Raw genomic sequence first — 18,803 nt, 5'->3', positions numbered from 1 at the left:
AATTTTGGGGGGGGGTTTAAATTGCAATTATACAATGCAAGCAAAGTATAATGCTAATCTAAGTTCATATAAAAAAACCCCCACAAAACCCAAATCTCTTCCCTTGAAAACAGAACATATGTTCTACAGTGTTTTTTCCCTTCTCTTATTCTGAAATCTTAGTCAAGATGTACCAGCAAGGGAGTGTGTTTGTATTCCAGTGGTGTTGCTGAACCAGACAGGTCTGCAGCACAGCATTTTATTTTTAGACTCTAGGTTGCCATTTTTATCCTGTAAAAAATATTCATCAGCGTCTGGGTGACAGGCCATCAGTTTTTATAAATGTGTCAGACCGCGTTTTTTCCACCCCTCTCTCTCTACTTCTCCTTTTATGTCCTGCTGTATGCATTTCTTTTTTAGGGTATAGGTAGAGGGGGAACTGATTTTAATTCATGCATTAGATTTTTTTTTCAATTCACAGATCTATAGCGTCACACGGTTCATTCATCTTCTGTACTCGGCTGCTTACGCAGCTTTGCTTATTGTCTGCAATGGGTGAATTGTTCTGGTGCATAGAGCTGAAGGCATGGGAAGGGGTGAAATGGGTTTGCTGCTGTACTGATTGCCTCAGCTGCCCTCTATGCTCGCCCCCAAAATACCCTGATGTGACAGTGCTGTTGAGAAATAGTTTTGTGTATGGTTTCAGGAACTTGTCAGGTATAAAATGACTTCCTGCAGAAGCTATTGAAGATTTCTTTGCAATAAATTTATATAGGTCATCTGACTTCTAAAAATAGAAGTGGGGAGATCTCTTCTGGTCTGGGATGTTGGGAAGTAGCTAGTGCATGGCAGTAGGGCCTCTGAGCAAAGCGGTTGTAGGATGGTGAGGCATTAACTCTCACTAAGTATGAATCCATAGCACAAATTTCTTCTTATGGCAGGAGTGCCACATGTGACAGTTGCTTTCTTGGGTGTTGGACTTCTGAACCTCCATAGTGCAGCTGCCCTGTATCCGTGCAGAAAGCCTGAGGCTTTCATAGAGTTTCTCCTTGAGTCCTTGAAGAGTTGTCTAGGCTTGCAGGGAACTCAGCATGGACTGCTGTCACCAGAGCAATTGGTACAGTCTCCTGCTGGCCCCTTCCTTTTTCCCCTGAATCCAAACATGGGGATCTTGCTGCAGCAGTGGTAGAAGCTTGCTTTTGAGTGACTCGGCTGCTTTCGCTGGTGTTGGGGAAGAATTGTGGCTTGCTGGAGGTGGCAACCAGGAGCCACTTGGTGCTGGAACTGAGCTAGCTCACGGCCGGAAGGGGACCTGCCTAAGAGGGAGATGGGTGGCATAACGGTCTAGCTGTGTACTTAAGCTTTACCTGAACAATGGGAGATGTGGTATCTCAAATGCTGAAAGGGGACTGAGAGAAACAAGTGGAAGCGGTGCAAATACTCTATCAGTAGTTGAGGGTCTGAGTCAACTCTGTCCTGATTAGTTTTGATTTATTTGTAATTTAAAAACTTTTGAAGTCTTGCAAGCATTAGTACCAAGATGGCTTGTTGGGACAGGGCCAGATTTAAGTGTTCTGATAAGTAGTGGTAGGTAGTCACAAATGTGAGAGCAATAAAATTATTAGGATGGTTGGTTACTGCTACTTCTTGGGTTAGAAGTAGAGATTCAGTATGCTTAGACTGAATATACACGTGTTAAACTTTCTTTAAGGGTTGGATTTTGATCTTCTTTGGAGAGGCACTGTAGGTTTAGATCTTCCTAAGGAGGGTTCTCGGGTACAATCGTGCACCTTTTATATATGGTCACATAATATACTGAGCGTGTGGTATGACTTAACTAGTAACCTCCCTAAGTATGTATAAAGACACACTTTGATAGCTTATCAAAGACACACTTTATCAGTCGTATTTCCGCTGCACAAGGTAATGTAACAATATGCCTTTCTCAGGGTTAAAACTTGATTTTCCTTCTACACAGTTAGGTAGCTGTCCTGATATATAACATTCCTTCCTAAAATGGAGCTCTTTCATTTTTGCATATTATGGGTTGTAAACCCTAGGAAAGTGGCCTTCTGGGGAAAAAAGTACAGTGGTAAGTGGTATTCCAGAAGAAATGAAGTAACCCATATATTTCAGATTTTTGATCTGTTTTGACTGTGATAAGTTTGAAACCATGTTGTAAATAAGAGGTTAAGGATTGGAGTCTGGGCCTAAACTGGTTTACTGTCACGAAGGGTAATCATATCTAGGTTGGATAAATGTTACAGGAGAAAGCAGGTAAGGCAGAAACGTGCTAGTGACTGCATGGAGTGAGCACAGGCCTGGCATGACGTGGCTGGTCAGAGCCATGAGTGAAAAGGCTTGTCCGTGCATGAGGCTGCTCCTGTGCAGCAGCATGTGTGCCTTCAGCAGGAAGATGCAATGGTGGCCGAGTTCATCCATGCAGACCTAGGTTAGCTAGTAAACCCTGTTCTGCCCAAAAAAATGCTGAGGAACATAGTGTGGGTACATGGTTTCAACACAGCTAGCCTGGGCCTAGCTGGGGTATTGGTACCAGTTTGGCAGCAAGTAAAGTGAACCAGCCTGGCTCCCACCGGGGACTATGTTGGCTATCCGCTTTCCTTCCCAGGGGCTGTGCGCAAGGAGGTTTGTTGCTTGGGTGAATCCGTGAGTCCAAGGTGTTCCTCAGCTCTCCGGGAGGCTGAAACACTCCGTATGGAGGCAGCCAGTGATTCTGCGGGAGATGACCTGGGTCTGGATGGGCTTATGAGCTGAAAGCTAGCCGGCTACATTATGTGAGAGTATCTGTAGCTCGCTCTTCTCAGAGACCATCTACCCGTCTTTCCCAGGGAATGTTGCAACAGTCATCCTTGTTGCAGACTTAGATGCCTCAAATGTTTATTATGTTTGGCACAAGGCAGGGTGCTGATGAGGGTGGGGAAGAAATGCCTGAGCAGTTCTGTAGCTTGGGGTGACTGGAGCTGGAAGTTAAAAAGAAAAATCAGTTTCTACAGTGTTAGTTTTCTTAGTCTTTATGTGCTTCCCAGTTTGCCTGTTTTTGGTGTATTGTTGACGCACTGAAATTCTACTGTATAACTTGCATTTGAAATGAAGATTTTAATTCTGGAGATAGGGAGAGACCATGATTTTTCTAATAGAGGGAATATATTTAAATAATTTTGGTATTTTAAATGTATTTAAATTTTTAATTGATTTGCTATCTGCAAACCTGTAGCCCAAAGAGATTCTGATAGAGGCTCCCATCAAAGGGTTGCCTGAATGTCTAATCTTATAAATTTTGTTTTATCTGTTAGATTTACCTGTTTAATAAGTTTATTAAAATAACTTGAAAATCCACAACTTCAATATAAAGGACAGAAAGTTAGACAAAATGATCAGCGTCATTGCTTACCATGATTAGGAGGGGTGGAAAAAGCACTAAATCCCAAACTAGCAGATCAGTTTCAAAAAGAACAGGAGGAGATGATGCTGTCCTGTGCAGGATGGAGTTCAGCTGTGTAGCTTCCTGTTAAGGTCTGTATTAGTTGTTAAAAGTTTACATGGATTTAAAACAAAATACTGTAAAAGATCTGATAGCTTTTTTTTTTTCTCTGAGAATTTGTCCCAAATCACCAGCTGTAGTCCACCAAATCGTGGAGCTGCAAGCTGGAGACAGGAAGAGTATCCTGGAGAGGTATCACCATGTGCTTGGTGGCTTCTTAAATTCTCCCCTCAGTACCTATTACTGATCACTGCCAGAGACCAAGTCTTGGGTTAGCAGGATGTCTGTTCTGAGCTGGAAGGTCTCATTTTGTGAAAAACTACTACACTATGAGACAGCTTGTCTATAGTATGTTTTTTTTCCCCTTGCTGCTGATATAGATAGCTGGATATGTGCAAATGGAGGGAACAGGTGAACGATGACAGTAGCTTTCATTTAGTTACATGGGTTTTTCTTCTAATGACCTGATGTGTTGGGATGTGCCATGCCTGTACTGAATGATGCATTGTGCTTGAAATGTACCCAAACCTACATTTAAAGATTTCTTTGAGACTTCGTGTTTTGTATAATTCTAAACAGTTCAGGTCCTAGTCATGAAGCTGTGAAAAGTCAACCAGTGTTTCAAAGGTGTAGAGAAAGGAGTGTATTTAGCATTGCATTCTGGGGTCTCCTGACATGTACAGCAAAAAATTACAGAATTTCATGCCCATGGTCTGATCTTAAAAAACCATTACAAGATGCTGTTTCTTCTTTTCATGCCCCAAATGTTTTTGGAGACTGGTGTCCTTGCTTTGAATATGGGGGTGCTTGAGTAAGATGATTTGAGTTATTGCCAGCACAATAAGGGGTTCCAGAAGGAACCCCTTCCTAGTTGAGATCCTCTTCATGAACCAGAGTGTCTGTTATGTTAGGACTGCTGTGCGTTTGTCTCGTATCTCTACCTGCAAGTAGCCTCTCTTTCATGAAGAGATGAGCAGAGACATTCTGGCAGTCGAATTGTGTGTTGAGATGGGGAGGGGAAAAATGGAGAATTTCTCTGCCCTCTGACAACCTGAGGAAGCCTAGTAGCATGTGATTAATAGAATGTATGACAATCAACAAATTAGTCAGGCTCATTTTCCTTCTGATCCATTAAGTGGTTAGTAATGAACAAATTCTTGTTGCAAGTTTGTAATTCTGTTTCCAGAGTGGCGTTTGTCTTGTTCTGTCTGTTTTACATCTCAGAGCTCCTCCAGCAGGTCAGGTTCCTTATGCTTGCTGTGCTCTTCAGAGTCAGAAACAATTTTTTTTTTCTCCTTTTAGATATCCTAATTTCTAGTCTTAATTGTCACCAACTTACATTTTCTTCCCAATGTTAACCTGAGCTTTTTCTTTTCTGGTAGTTACACTACATGAGCTTATGAAGAGCATATAAAACCCTTTTAAACTCATCTCCCCAAACAGGTAACTCTTAATCATCTTAGCAGCCTTTTTTTTTTTGCAGCTGTTCTCATTTAAATTACTTAATGTATTATTGCTTTCTATTACTATGGGAAGCACCTCAGTGGATGCAATCAGGTTATATAAGTTGTCTTTATAGCTGCATCAGAATGGCAGCTTATAGTCCACTTTATATTCAGCCACTGCACCCCAGGTACCTTTCTTCCATTGCATACAATGGTCACCTCAACTCTAAGCAAAGTAGTCTCAAGTGGGTGTCTTGACATATGATATCGCCATGTCACCACGTAATATCTGGCAATATTATGTTTTTATTACTCTGGTTTATTAAACCATCTAGTTCTTTGTGGTGTGATGCTGTGATCCTCTTCAGTAGCTAGATTGTCTGTGAAGCTTATAAAGCATTGTCGTCTTTGCACGGTGGACACTACTAACAGCGCTGGACAGGATTTGTGCTGAGATCAGGAGTGTAATTAGTAATTTGTTTTTATCCTGATAAAATTCCTTTTTTTGGTCTGAACCATTGTAGACACCTCCCAAGGTAGCTCCTGATGGTATTCTAAGATTCTTATGCTTGGGCCAGGTCACCTTCACAGTTTTGCCTAGTAGACATGGAGCATTATTCTTGTCTAAACTGGTCATGCCTTTAAAAAGTTTGGCACAGTTTGCCTTTTGATTAAAAATGGATATAGTGCTGCATTTTATCCCAATGTCCACTTTCTTATATGCTTGTGATTATTCTGAGACCTTGCATAGCTTTGACTTGAAATGAATATGCCCATAGCTTGCCAAGATCAGTTGTTAATCCTCTTATATTCACAGGTGTTGGTTTTTGTTGCCATGTCATTGACTTGAATTTATTTTTCTGCCTATTACAAATAAATAGTGAAAGAGAAAAAAAAATCACAAATGTCTTTTAATGACTTCTTATGTAGAACCTTCTTTCCTCTTTGCAGGCTCCAAACCTAGAGGCCATTCTAGTGACTGCTTAGTTCCTTCTCAGAAAAGCAACTTACCTTTGCGTGTTTCCAGTGGCGCAAACACTAAAACCCTTCCGATGGTGCCAGTCCTCAGCTGTCTGATCTTAAAAACTTTCCTGTTGTATTCACCCTCTCCTAGAGGCAGGAAGAACCAGAAATGGTAATTTGAACGACCTCAGCGCATGTGCTTTCTTGGCCTGGTTGTGCTTGCAGTGACAGTCAGCATCTGTCACGTATTTTACAATGATGAACAAATGAGAGCTTGTTTTTGCTGAATATTAATACTATGCGGTAACTCTTATGGTAGTGTCTTGCTGAGCACAAGTCAGCTGTAGCTTTTGCATATGCTTAACTCAAACAGACTTGAGCAGATGATCTGAACAACTTCCTTGCTATTGCAGAAGTTAAGTTCAGGGTACTCTTGGGTTCACCTGACATTTTCTGGATCAAAAGCCTTGAAAGCAGCAAAGCTCTTAAATTTGCAGCAGGGTGGGGCTTCTGAACGCAGGAGACAGTGACAAGAGTTCCTCCTCTCCCCCCAGACTCCCATATCCATAACACAGCGGCCCCATGACTAACAGGAAAAGACAACCTCATGGCAAAGACTGGAGTGTGGGCTCACATAGAGGCAGTTGGAACTAATATTGCATAAGCGTTGCCTGTGACTCTCATGAACTCTTCCTTGTGGTTTTCTTGTTGGGATTTCTAGATGGCTTCTAGCTCTCAAGTCTAAAGAAACCTTGAGAGCGCAGTGCCCAAAACCCTGTCTTGCTGTAGTTCTGGATGAAATGGGAACTTGTCGGTGCTGTGATATTTATAGAATATTTTTCTACCCACAATCCTAGCTCCTAGACACAAGCTGTTACCAAGTAAGTGTTTGGTTCTGGGAACTGAACCTTTTTCTGTAGCCTGTCTTTTCAAAGCCTGACCATTAGGTGTTAGCTCCTTTGTGCAGAAAAAAGCCCTTCATAAGAAAAAAAAAAAAAGAATTTCTAGGATTTCAGCTTGGGTACAGATGATCATTCTGATGAGGCTTCCTATTTCAGCAAGTTAAATTGAGAATAGAAGTGAAGTTTGTCTTATTTTTGCACTGAGTTTTCTGGTTTTATTTAATAAAAATGCAGGGAGTTACTGCTGTCTTATTAACTTGCAGCCAGCATGCTTATCTTCTTTGTTCTTTGTTAAATATGAGCTGGCATGTGTTAGACTGCGTTAGCGTTCACTCTTTGGGACTTCAGTGGTTTCTAAATTTGGCATTGCTAAGCCGGTGCCCTGTTTGCTTGAATCAATTGGGGCTGCTATTTTTAGCAACAAAAGGGAATTGAAATAGCAATTTTCTTTCCATGTAATAGATCCCCAAGAGGAATACTGATGCAAGCTCTCTGTCATCCCATATTCTCCCCCTCCCCAAAAGCACTCAGACGAAAGGCAGCTGTCACGGTTTGCGGCTGTATTAATCTTTAATCAATCGAGTGTTTTCTGCATTCAGGTGTTCAGGGAAAAAAAAGGGTCACGACGAGGATCTGCCTAGAATAACTAAGCACTCGTGCATGGCCTGTGCAGTCAGAATTTGTGGGTAACGGCAGGGATAGAGCAGCTAAAAATAGTATTTGCTTCCAGTGTTTCTCCAGTCTATTTTTGATGCTTGATTTTGATAAGGTTGATTGGACTCTTACTAAAAATAGCCGTTCCTAGCAAGCTGAGGACAAAAAGTAGAATATTTTTAACCAGCACAGACTAAAGTACTTTTGTTGGCTGGAGATAATCTAGAAGCTTGGTATTGGTCAAATGCCAGTGTTTTATATAAATCTGTAATAAATGAAGCACTGCTTGATGCCAAGCAGGGATAGTCTTTTCTCCCCTTGCCAGCTTTTGTTTTCCCCAGGAGCTGTCATATTCTTAATATAGCCTCCGTGTTTCGTAGCAGAAGAATCTTGAGTCTTCAGTTATTTATGTGTTGTACTTTAAACCTCTGCTAAGGTTAGCTGTGCTATGAAGTTTCTCTTAACTGTATTGCTTCAACAAGACACGCTAGGTTCCTAGTTTATTCTTTATGTTGATGTCTGCTACAGCTGGGTGCCGTGACAGACCCTCACTCATATCAGGATTGAGTCTTGCAGGACAGGGATTGCTCTTCTGTGTGAACCGAGGATGTACCTGAGAGAGCAGCTCTGCAGTGGCCATTTTGACAACAAATTTTAATACCTCTTAGGGGATCAGAAATGTAGCTAAGCTGCCTGCCTTGAGATCTGTTTGTTAGCTTAATTTTTTGGCAGGAGGAGTATAGATTGCTGGACCCGCATCTTTCTAGGGGGAATAACGTTGTTAGTGGCTTGAGTTCTCCATCCTAGGTAATGATGTGCATGAGTGCATCTGCAGTACTTTGAAAGATTGCCTAAAACCTCACACTTTTCTTAATGAAAACAGGGAAATGGCTGAGCTGAAATGAATTTGTAGTTAGAAGAGGCTAGTAGAGAACATGCATAATAGGTGTTAGCTTCATTGTGCAGCTAGTCAAAGCAGTGCAAGGAGTATGCCTGGTGCTGTTTGCTACCAGCCACATAGATAAAAGTATTCTATGCTTTATCTCCATTAGGCATCTCAAAAGCTTATTTTGCCGTGGAAAACGTGTGTTTGTATCTGAAGGCAGGCTTTATCTCTTTAAGCTTTGTCTTCGCTGTAGTCTAACCTTGAATTGGGGAGTCACGAATCTATAATCTTGTTTCAGCGTGATTGCTCTGCAGAACTGCAGTAGAATTTTCTATGCTTGCTGTTGCTCCCCCTCCCTGTGTCAATGCTGGTCCTTGTTCCCGTTGTGAGACGAGGTGATTTCTACATGCCTGCCTCATGCTTTACTGCACCATTCTTTGCTTTCATTTTAAGATGTCCTGGCTGCTTAAGAAGCAGATAAAAGTATTCTTTCTGGGCCTTGAATATTCACTTCACTGACAAAACAGACTGCCTTGGTCTGCTGGGTGCTGCTTTTGCCTGGCTGTAGAACGGTAGCCCCCTTTTTAACAGCAGGTAACGTATATCCAGTGTACCTCTTAGGAGGTGGTGGATGTTTTCTAGGTGCCCTCTTATTTGGGAAGGCAGTGGCTCTTCTTAGAAGTAGAAAGAACATGTGAGCTCCCCCCAGTGTTGGTGGTACCTTACCCCGTGCATGTCTGGCCATGGGCTGTGGGATTTCTGAAGGCTGCAGGTGCTATTGAAGCATTTGCATATTCACCCCTCTGTAAGCCTTCTGGAGAAGACTCTACATTTTTAACCCCTAACATCATGTATCACTGGGCATATTAATCTTCTAAACTAAAGTCACTGACTGGTGACTATGAAACACAACGTGTTTTTTTTTTTTAATAATAGGACAGCTTTTCCCTTTTAGCCAAAGACCCCGCATCTTGCTAACTGCTGAGTTCATTTAACTTTGCCCTATGTTTGTCAAGGGTTGCCTTGAGTTTGATACTGGACAGGAAATGATGCCAATGCTTATGCACTGCATCATATCTGTTGTATATGTGACAAAAGCTGTAAAACACCATGTGAAACCTTAGGAGGTGAAGTGGCTAGGTGGTGTTAAGGTTTAGAGAATTAGTGAGTTGCGCATCTATCAATAACTAGTCCAGTAGCAGAGGCTATGGTGGATTTCTGTGTAGCTGTATCTTAAATTGAAGAGATCACTGTAAGAAATCAAAGATGTGTAAGTAAACTCAAAGCAGGAGCTGAAAAGGTTGGGGGTTTTTTTGTGGTGGTTTGTTTTGTTTTATTTCCTTCCCCACACCATATGGGAAGCAAAATTCTGACACAGTCTTTAGGGCAAAGATGCTATACTGTTCTAAGGTGGAGATTTTTGTGATTTATGGAAATCATTGCTTGATGTGTTAAATCTTTAATTACAGTATTATCCTTAACTGCTGACCTGAGTTCTTGTGCAGATGACTTGTATATATGCAATGGCAGTTGAAAGTTCTAAAGCCTACATATGGCATATCTCTTGTGAGACCCCACCTGGAGTACTGTGTCCGGCTCTGGGGTCCGCACTAGAAGAAGGACATAGAGCTGTTGGAGAGAGTCCAGAGGAGGGCCATGAAGGTGATCAGAGGGCTGGAGCACCTCTCCTATGAGGACAGGCTGAGAGAGTTGGGATTGTTCAGCCTGGAGAAAAGGTGGCTCTGGGGAGACCTTATAGCAGCCTTCCAGTACCTAAAGGGGCCTACAGGAAAGATGGGGAGGGACTGTTTACAAGGGCATGTAATGATAGGACAAGGGGTAATGGCCTTAAGCTGAAGGAGGGTAGAGTTAGATCAGATATTAGGAAGAAATTCTTTACTGTGAGGGTGGCGAGACACTGGAACAGGTTTGCCCAGAGAAGTTGTGGATGCCCCATCCCTGGAAGTGTTCAAGGCCAAGTTGGACAGGGCTTTTTGGGCAACCTGGTCTAGTGGAGGGTGTCCCTGCCTATGGCAATGGGGTTGGAATCAGATGATCTTTGAGGTCCCTTCCAACCCAAACCATTCTATGATTCTATGATAACTTTTTCTAGTGGTGTGAGCAGATGATGCCCCATACTGCTTTTTGTTGTTTGGAGACCTCGATACTACATCAGAAGTTTCTCTTTGCACACTTACACTTTAAGGCTGTGTCCAAAGCACTGGTGGGTTCAAAGTCACTTATGTGGTGTACACTAGTGGCTAGCATGAATGGTGATTTTAAGCGTTTTGCCAGCTTTCCCACTTACTCTCTACCATTTTAAACAGTGTAGGGTCAGTTGGAATATAAGACTGTTCATGCACAACTGAAATGAAAGCTGGGCTGAGAGGATAAAACCCATGCAAACATCCGTAACATTATAACAATGATTATGCCAGTCTTACCTAGTCAAGAAAGTGTCATTATGTAGAAGAGCAAGAGATGTTCCTTTCAGTGTGGACTCACTAGGGCCAAGCTGTGTGGACTTTGACTTGGAACAGGAGTCTTTGGGCAGGTTTTTCAGAACTGAGAAAAGATGCTGTAGTCTTGCATATGTCAGCTCTGTACTTATACATATGCTAGTTTCAAAAAAAAGCATGTCTTGAGAATCTGTTCCAAATGCAGTCTAATTATTTTGTGAAATACCTTGTGTCTAGAGCTACTGAACTCTGGTTGGTGGTAACTTCCTGGGGCAGAACATCTCCAGCCTAGTGCAAGTGCATATATTGATTTATTAAGAGTGAGCTGTTTTTAGAGTGTATCATATTGCTGGATATCTTTCCTTATTTTTCTTCCCCTTTTCCTCTACAGCCCCAAAAGTCAGGGGAAGATGGATGTTGACTTCTTTGCCTAAAATCAGCCAGTGCTTCAATACAAGCTTCCGTTCAGGCAAACTTTTATTCGGTGGGCTCATGCATGAGCTGCCTGGGCACTCTTCTCACTTCTCTTCTGGAGACGGCAGATGGCTGAAGTGGGAAGCTACTACAGTTAGTCTGACTACTGAGTATTTACTCAGTAGTGTATAATCACACTTATGAGCTGGTGCAACTTTCTTGTACAGACAATAACTTAATTCCTACCCTACTTGCTTTGCCTTCTTTAAGCTCTGCCAACTGCAGTCAGTTTGTAACTTTCGTTGGAAGGCAATCTGTAGAAGAAACAGAATTTAAAAGCTTAATCCACACTTGGAGTTAAACTAGCTTCAGCGCATCAAATTGATAGTAAAGATTTAGTTAAACTGGCACAGCTTTGGAGTGGTTAAAACTGCAACACTTGGCCCTGGAATGGAAACTGGAGATGAACATAATCAATATGAAAATTTTAAGTGCCTTGCTAATGCACAAGTCTTACCAAAGCCTCTTTTTTTATCACTCTCCCTTTCCTCATAACATATACACTCTAGGTAATCCAGAACATGGAGGAAGATGAGGTGGCTGAGTCTTGACTTTTGTGGCATTGGTGCAATCAGTTGCCTTTACCAAACCTCTTTCCTTGCTTTTACAGCATAGGGTCTAAGTATTGTGCTCTGCTCTGGCACTTATCTGTCTGTGCAACCTTTCAGACTCACCAAACTGCTTGCTAGGATCCCATAAATGGGGGGTAACCACAGCTCCCTGGCTGAACTGGGGGCTACTGGTCAGCAGCAGGACAGGTCTGTATCAGTGCGTGTTTCCCCATCACAGTCCTCCAGTGCTGGCCTCGATGGTCTCTGCACCAGTGCAGCCATTGATGGGAAATCCAGTTGCTTAAATGGGCGAGAGCTGAGCCAGATGGCTTCTCTCGAAGGGTCTTAGGAAGAGAAGTGTGACCTGAAAAAAAGGTGAGGCTTAGGTTACATTGGAAAGCAGTCCTTGTACTGTGTGTGTTCTTCAAAGTGATGTTGGAGCACAGAGCTGGAGACAAAGTTATCCCTCTCAAAGTGGAGCCACTAATAAAATCATGGTGTTAGTGCCTTCTTGTGAGAAGAGGATTTCCCTTATTGCTAAGAAAAATTAGCTGCGTACTTTATTCTGATGCCTATGGCTTCTTCTGCAGCAGAAGCAAAGCGATGTGTATCGGCTTGGTGCCTGTTTATGTAGGTGATGGCTCAAACACTTTTTCCCCCCCCCCCCCCCCCGGTTGGATTTTGTAATGTTTTTCATCATTTATCTATATCAGATTTGTTTAAATTTCTCCAGTTCTGTTCTGGAGGGTACTTTAACGTCTGGACTACAGGTTATTTTAATTTGAAGTAGGGCCTAAAAAGAGAGGAACTGTCCTGTTACTTGTACTTCATTTAAAAATCCCTGATCTTCAGCTACTTAAGTCTCATGCTCCAGCCAATTCTATTACAATTTACCTAAGCAATGGATTCAATAAATGAGGTAAATATCCTTGACTGAAATTGTACTTGCACTTTACTAAGCCTTTAAAGTGCTACAGATGCTTTTTGGAGTCCCTGCCTTATGGAGCATGCACTCTCAGCTGTAGTTGCTAGAAGTCGAACAACTCGCAGTGTCAGAAAACAGTATTTTAAAATGCTGAGCTTGTTATCTGGGAATAAAACCATTAAGTCCATGAATTTTTGAGTTGAAGGAGGAGAAACGGTCTATAAATGTTACAGGGAATGGCTGTTCTTTAGGTACCTCACTTTCTATAATGAAGGAAACAACTCCTTTCACCGAGTCACTGAAGTTGAATGTTTTCCAGATTGGGTCAACTTAGAACATGTCCAAGTACTGTTGTAAGCCTAACGGGGAGTGGTGCTGGTACAGGTTTTCGCTGTGCTCTTGTTTGTTTTGTTGTTTTGCTAAAGCAATAATGAATTGTGTGATAATGCATAATGTGAAACCCAAGATCAGTGAGGCTGAAACTGAAGCTTGTTAGTCCTTGAACTCAAGGGGTGGTGCCATCCCGCAGGACCGTGATGCTGTCTGGCTACATGGGTAACAGTATTAGTACAAGTTTGGTTGCAGGCAAGTGGACTCTTGGGGAACGTATTCTTGATTTCTTCCCCAAGGTCTACTTTTTTATCATTTGGACCCTTGCTCGACCTTTCTATATGTGGATTTGTTTCTGTAACAAAACTGTTACTCACACTTCCCTAATCATGGCTGGGTAGGGAGTGGCAAAACGGTGTGACACAGACACTTGGCTTTCTCAATAACATTTTCTGAGGCTGACAGGGCAGCAGCTAGAACTCCGTTTACTAACCAGAGCATCCTGCGTGTGAAGTATGTGTTAGTATGCTAATGGTGCAGTCCTACATATCCTTATCACACTGGAGCTATGGAATCTTGCAAATAAACCTTGAAACCAGGGAAGGGATAACTATGTGTATGTGCCTTCATCTATGGTCATCTGTAAATCTAGCTCGATTCAGGCGTGTGACTGAATCTTTCATTCTTAGCCTGTTACTGCAATGTTGGCTGACCATTCAAGCTCCAATAGGACCTTTGGTGCCTTCATCACTTGTTATTATGTCCACTTATTTATAGCTAACAGGCACAGAAACTGAAATGGTTACAGCGTTTCCTAGCTGTTACTACTCAAACAGAAATATTCTGGCTGTTGTTTGCATGCCAACTGTTATGGGTGATCTGCAGGCAGTGACTAATCAAATCATCTGCAAACATGTCTCCTTCTAGTGCCCTGAAGGGAAGTTATTGCTGAATCCGAGTGCCAGACAATGCCTCTGTCTGCTGTGAGTTTCACTCAGGTAGAGGTTGACCTGAGAGTTGAATGAACATTCTCAGTTCAGTTTTCTGAAACATTAAACAAGCCCAACTATTTGGGCATGCCTACTTTCAGGGATAAACAGTGGAAGCACAAACCAAGCTGTGTTCTGATCTTGACACGATGACAAACAGAAAAATACAGTATATTCTGTAGCCACTTGGAGAATGAGAGCAGAGGCAGATGAATGAGTAGAGAGCTAAATGAGGAAGGCTGTTGAGGTGTAGGCATTGGGTTTGATGAGAAGGAAGAGTTGAGAGAAAAGAAGTGGTGCTGAATGCGCTTGCTTAACAAGTAGTTGGAGAAGCAGATTCTGGATAGAGTTGCTGCTACTTGGCGAGCAAGCTATTAGCTACTGGTGTGGTGAGAGTCCTGGAATAATCTGTCAAGCTAATGGCATGTTGAGTCACTCAGCATGTGGAAAAGAATCCTAGAAAGACTTGAGGCTTGACACAGATCCCAGTCACCCACGGGTGAAAAAGTTTAAGCTCTAGAAGCCCAGCTTGCAACTGATGGCTGCATCACTCACTCATACTTGCTGCTAGTAAGCACAATGGTCATGGGGATCTGAAATCTACTGGAGTGTCAGTAACAGAGACCTGTTGCCCATGTCCTAAAGCATGTGTTTTATTGGATACTTACAGGCTTTAATATACTTTTTATTTATTTTTTATATTCTTAAAACTAAGTTGAGAGCTGGTTTAATAGTCATAACTGAGCTTTTTTTAGGTAAATGACTTGGAAATTTCTCTTAGTCTGCAAAGCTGCTAAAGAAGCGTAATGGGCCAGAGGACTAGCATGAGATGAAGGGATGCTGAACCTGATCCTTGAAACAACCGTTAGCCTCTGAACTCCATCTCTTCCTCTCCTTTCTTAGATACGGAAAGGTTTTAGTGCAAGTTCCCCAAGAGATTTAGGAAGTTGTACACTTATTCTAGAGACTTTGATGTGTCTCTTGGCTGGAATGAGTACTTCAGTCGCCTACTAAAGAACACCCATTGCAGTTGTATCTGAAGCAACTAATGTATATCTGTCTGTCTTTTTCAGTGGTTACCGGAGCTACTGATGGGATTGGAAAAGCCTATGCAGAAGAGGTGAGAATTCTTATCGTTTGGAAGTGTATCTTGATCCTTGGCAAGAGATGTCATGCTGTCTCGACTCTGTCAAGCAGCAGGTCATATCTCCTCACCTTATCTTAACATAGATATCTGTGGAGAAAGATGTCTCTTGCTTTGCCTCCCTCAGGTGACAAAACAAAAGTTGTATCCCTTTTTGTTAGTTTCCTTTATTTGTGAATTCTATTGTTAGCCCTTACCTTGTCCTTCAGTTTTTATTTTTAACTTTTTCAGTTGTTACAATTTATTTTAACTTTCTCAACCCTTGGTATTTCCTTTTGGTATTTCCAGGCACTGACAAAATGGCATTTCTAGCTGACTGCAGTATGTTCCAATTATTCTCTATAGTTCATGAAGTCTCTGAAGCCGGGTTTTACCTCTATCTCTTTTACTGTAATTTTGCTCTTGATGGATTTGTGGGCTCCAAATGTGGTACTGGAATGTATTGCTTAAGACAGAAAGTGCCCGTTAGTATGGAGCAATTTAGCCTATAAGCCCAGAGAACATCATGACAAATAGTGCTGACTACAATAATTTATAGCAAAAATAACTTTCAACTCCAACATCAGTACCAAAGCGAGCCTGTCTGTACTCATTTTTGTGTTCTCTGAAACACCAGCATGACTTTGTGTGAGGAGATCAGCTGTGAGAGATTCCCTTTTTCTGGAATCTTTTGTTCTGTGGTGCCTGCAGGGAAAGTAACATTCCTCTTCCCTGGTAGTCCTCATCCTTCAGATATCCCTTCATCCCTGTGTGCCTTGCAACCTGCACCCCGGCTCCCAGATTCCTTTCTGCTTTGCAGAAAGTAGCACCTCATCCTACTGGGCCAAGTTAAGGGGAGTTGGCTGCAAAAGCAATTAAGCCTGATGTCAACAGTGCCTAATTCTGGTGTACAGCTGACAACTCACACATGTGAAACTTCCCATCCCTTGATGCAACGCTTAAATTTAACTGCCTAGAGCAAGTGGAAGGAGGTCACTGTGCCCAGGGCATAGCACTATCGGGAGGATCTTCTCTGGTGTGAGAGATACCCACTGAACATCATAGGAGATTAGTTTCAGGATCTATGTGTTAGGTTATCAGGTTGAATGAAACTACAGCTTGCTTTATGTTCTGCTGGTGTCTCTAGGATCCAGGCTGCCTTCGAGCACCGTTGTGTGTTGCTGGCAGACCCCTGTATACAAACCCCTATTAGGAAAGCTGATCACAAGTATGAGATGCTGCTGGGAAACACCTGACTGTTTCAGCTTCTCTGCTGTAGGCACATAGCACCCCAAAGGGTACAAATATTCATTCTTGGGCAATAGAATAAAACACATTTCTATTTAAAAAAATTATTACTGTCGTTTATTTATTTAGAATAAAACACATCCACCCTTTGACAGTTTAAGTGGATGAAGAATACTTGGTGAAGTCAAGTGTGAATGCAGGTTGAAATGTAGAATACCTGAAAAGACTTCTCAATCTTTCAGTTAACTCTAGAGATGTCTTCATAAGACTGCCAGTAGAGGCTTGACTTTCTACTCAATTCCCTTCATGATGCTATAAATGCCACTGGCAGACAGCAGCTTGGTCACTGACGGCTGTGATTATAATCATGCAGATTACTCCCTTCTTCTTGGAGGAGTTTGAGAAATGTAACAGTGTGTTGAGAATCACCTCTTTGAAAGTTTGACATGGTCACCTGTAAGTGATGGAAGAACATTACAAGCTCATGAATTCTCTGGTTATGCTCTGCTTTGGTTACTTTCCTTCTTTTCCAAGCAAAGACCCATTTTTACGCTTTTCATTCTTGCAGTATTAAATCTCTATTCCTTGCTCGGTACTGGTATCCTTTTCATCACTAGACCACCCCTTCACCATAGGTAGTGGCATGGTAAATGCAAGCTTTCTTCTGTGTCCGGGCAATGCTTGCCCAGTCTTTGATTCCAAAGCAGCATGATTTTGTTCGGTTTTTTTGTTTTTTGGTTTTTTTTTTAAAGGATATAGTCAGGAGTTGCTATTTGTTGCCCTCTCTTGCTGTCTGCTGTTTTGCTTTTGCAAATCATGAGTTAAATTTATCTTAGATGTATTTGTATGCTAGTGATAAACTAGAGGTGGTGATCCCGTTCAGTACTCTGCTATGCACATCTGCTTAATATTGCTTTTTTGTAGATCCTCTTGCTATACCTACTGTATATAAGAGCTTTAACTCTGCTTTGGTGGGCTCTCAATGACATTCCTTTCCATCTTGGAGAGAAAGGGCTTTAACAGCAGCTGTGTTTTGCTACCAAAGTGGAAAATGTAGTACTTACTAACATAGCATTTAAGGAAATCGGACACCTACATCCACCAACTCTGTTAAAATAGTGACTCTTGCTTGCATTAATCTTTAGACTACAAGAACATCTTACCAATGTTTGGTACTCTGGGTGAGTTTTTGTGATTGGTTTTAAGGTCTTCTCATTCAGCCTGGGACACTGGCCAAAGATCCGAGTATAATGGCAGCTTATCTGTGAAGCAACTGGGTCTTCCTTGTTTCTTATATAAAAACTTAATGAGTTACTGAGATCTCAGAGGACCATTAGTACTCTTTGGACTATTGTAGTTCCTTTCAACCTACTAGGCCTCTACCAGTGAATTCAGAGCACTCAGCAGAAACTCATCTGGTTGCATCAGACTCACACTGAACTTGCCATTGAGCACTGTATCTTTTCCAAGTTTGATTACTTCTCTTAAGTGGTATTCGTTCCTAGTTACAGGCTCTTTTCTTGGCCATTTTATGTGCCCTGTACTCTTGCAAATGAGTTTCAATTTCCAGATGTCAGACAGACTTCTGGGAGCGCATCCCTTTTGTGTGAACATAGCAGCAGTTTCTCTCAAGCTCACTCTTGTAGTGGAAGTTCTCTAAACGTGCTGAGAGGTTCCACTGACTGGGTGCATTGGCATGGCTTTGCTTCCTCTGCTTTTGAGACAAGTACAGTTGGATACTTTTCTGTAACGCTCAGGTACCTCCTTAAGCAATCTGAGAGCCCAGAGGTTATGACTGCTGAAAGGAAGCAAAGTGCTTGTCACCAGTCTGGAGCTTGCACCCATGAGGAACATCTCTGGGCTTTTTTGCCCCATGAGACCACAGCTGTTTCAGACTCTGAGTAGATTACTGTCAGGTTGTCCTCAGTGTCACAGGCTGAGAACTTTTAGGTAAAGTATTTGCCTTTGCTGCCTTGATCCTGTGAAATGAGAGAATGCCATGTTATTCCCTTCTCCCCGCTGCCCTCCAAGCCTACTGTTGGCTTTATGCGAAGTTTATTCCAGTGAGCCAGATGCTTATCTGGAGGTGAATGTGTTCATCCCTTTTAGACAATTGTCCTCGTAACACTAGATCATTTCCTTGAGTGGAAAGCTTAAGTTACCCATGAGCCTGAACTTGGCAGCGATTTGTTAGCAATCCTAGTGTGAGTGTCTTTGGTTTCATCACACCTCACTCCATGCTCATGAGAGATCTAGCATCAGATTTCTTCTGCTTAGAGATCACGCATGGGAGTGAAGTACGGAGTTCACTGACAAACTTTTGTCATACTGCTCTCTGAAAGAAGCTTTCTTGGTTTGCATACTTCTGCTAGA

General features: G+C 42.1%; 1 protein-coding gene across 1 annotated transcript in view; it reads left to right on the top strand.

Annotated features, from left to right (window-relative positions):
- HSD17B12 (hydroxysteroid 17-beta dehydrogenase 12) overlaps positions 1-18,803 on the top strand; it is a 91,564-nt gene that overhangs the window by 18,988 nt on the left and 53,773 nt on the right. The window contains 1 exon segment of the mRNA XM_075754710.1: positions 15,133-15,179. Within this exon segment, the coding sequence (XP_075610825.1) occupies positions 15,133-15,179 (47 nt within the window).

The sequence above is a fragment of the Balearica regulorum genome, chromosome 5, assembly GCF_011004875.1.
Source record: "Balearica regulorum gibbericeps isolate bBalReg1 chromosome 5, bBalReg1.pri, whole genome shotgun sequence".
In the NCBI taxonomy this organism is placed as follows: Eukaryota; Metazoa; Chordata; class Aves; order Gruiformes; family Gruidae; genus Balearica; species Balearica regulorum.
The sequence above is the reverse complement of the archived record's forward strand: the minus strand, read 5'-3'. Positions and strand labels throughout refer to the sequence as shown.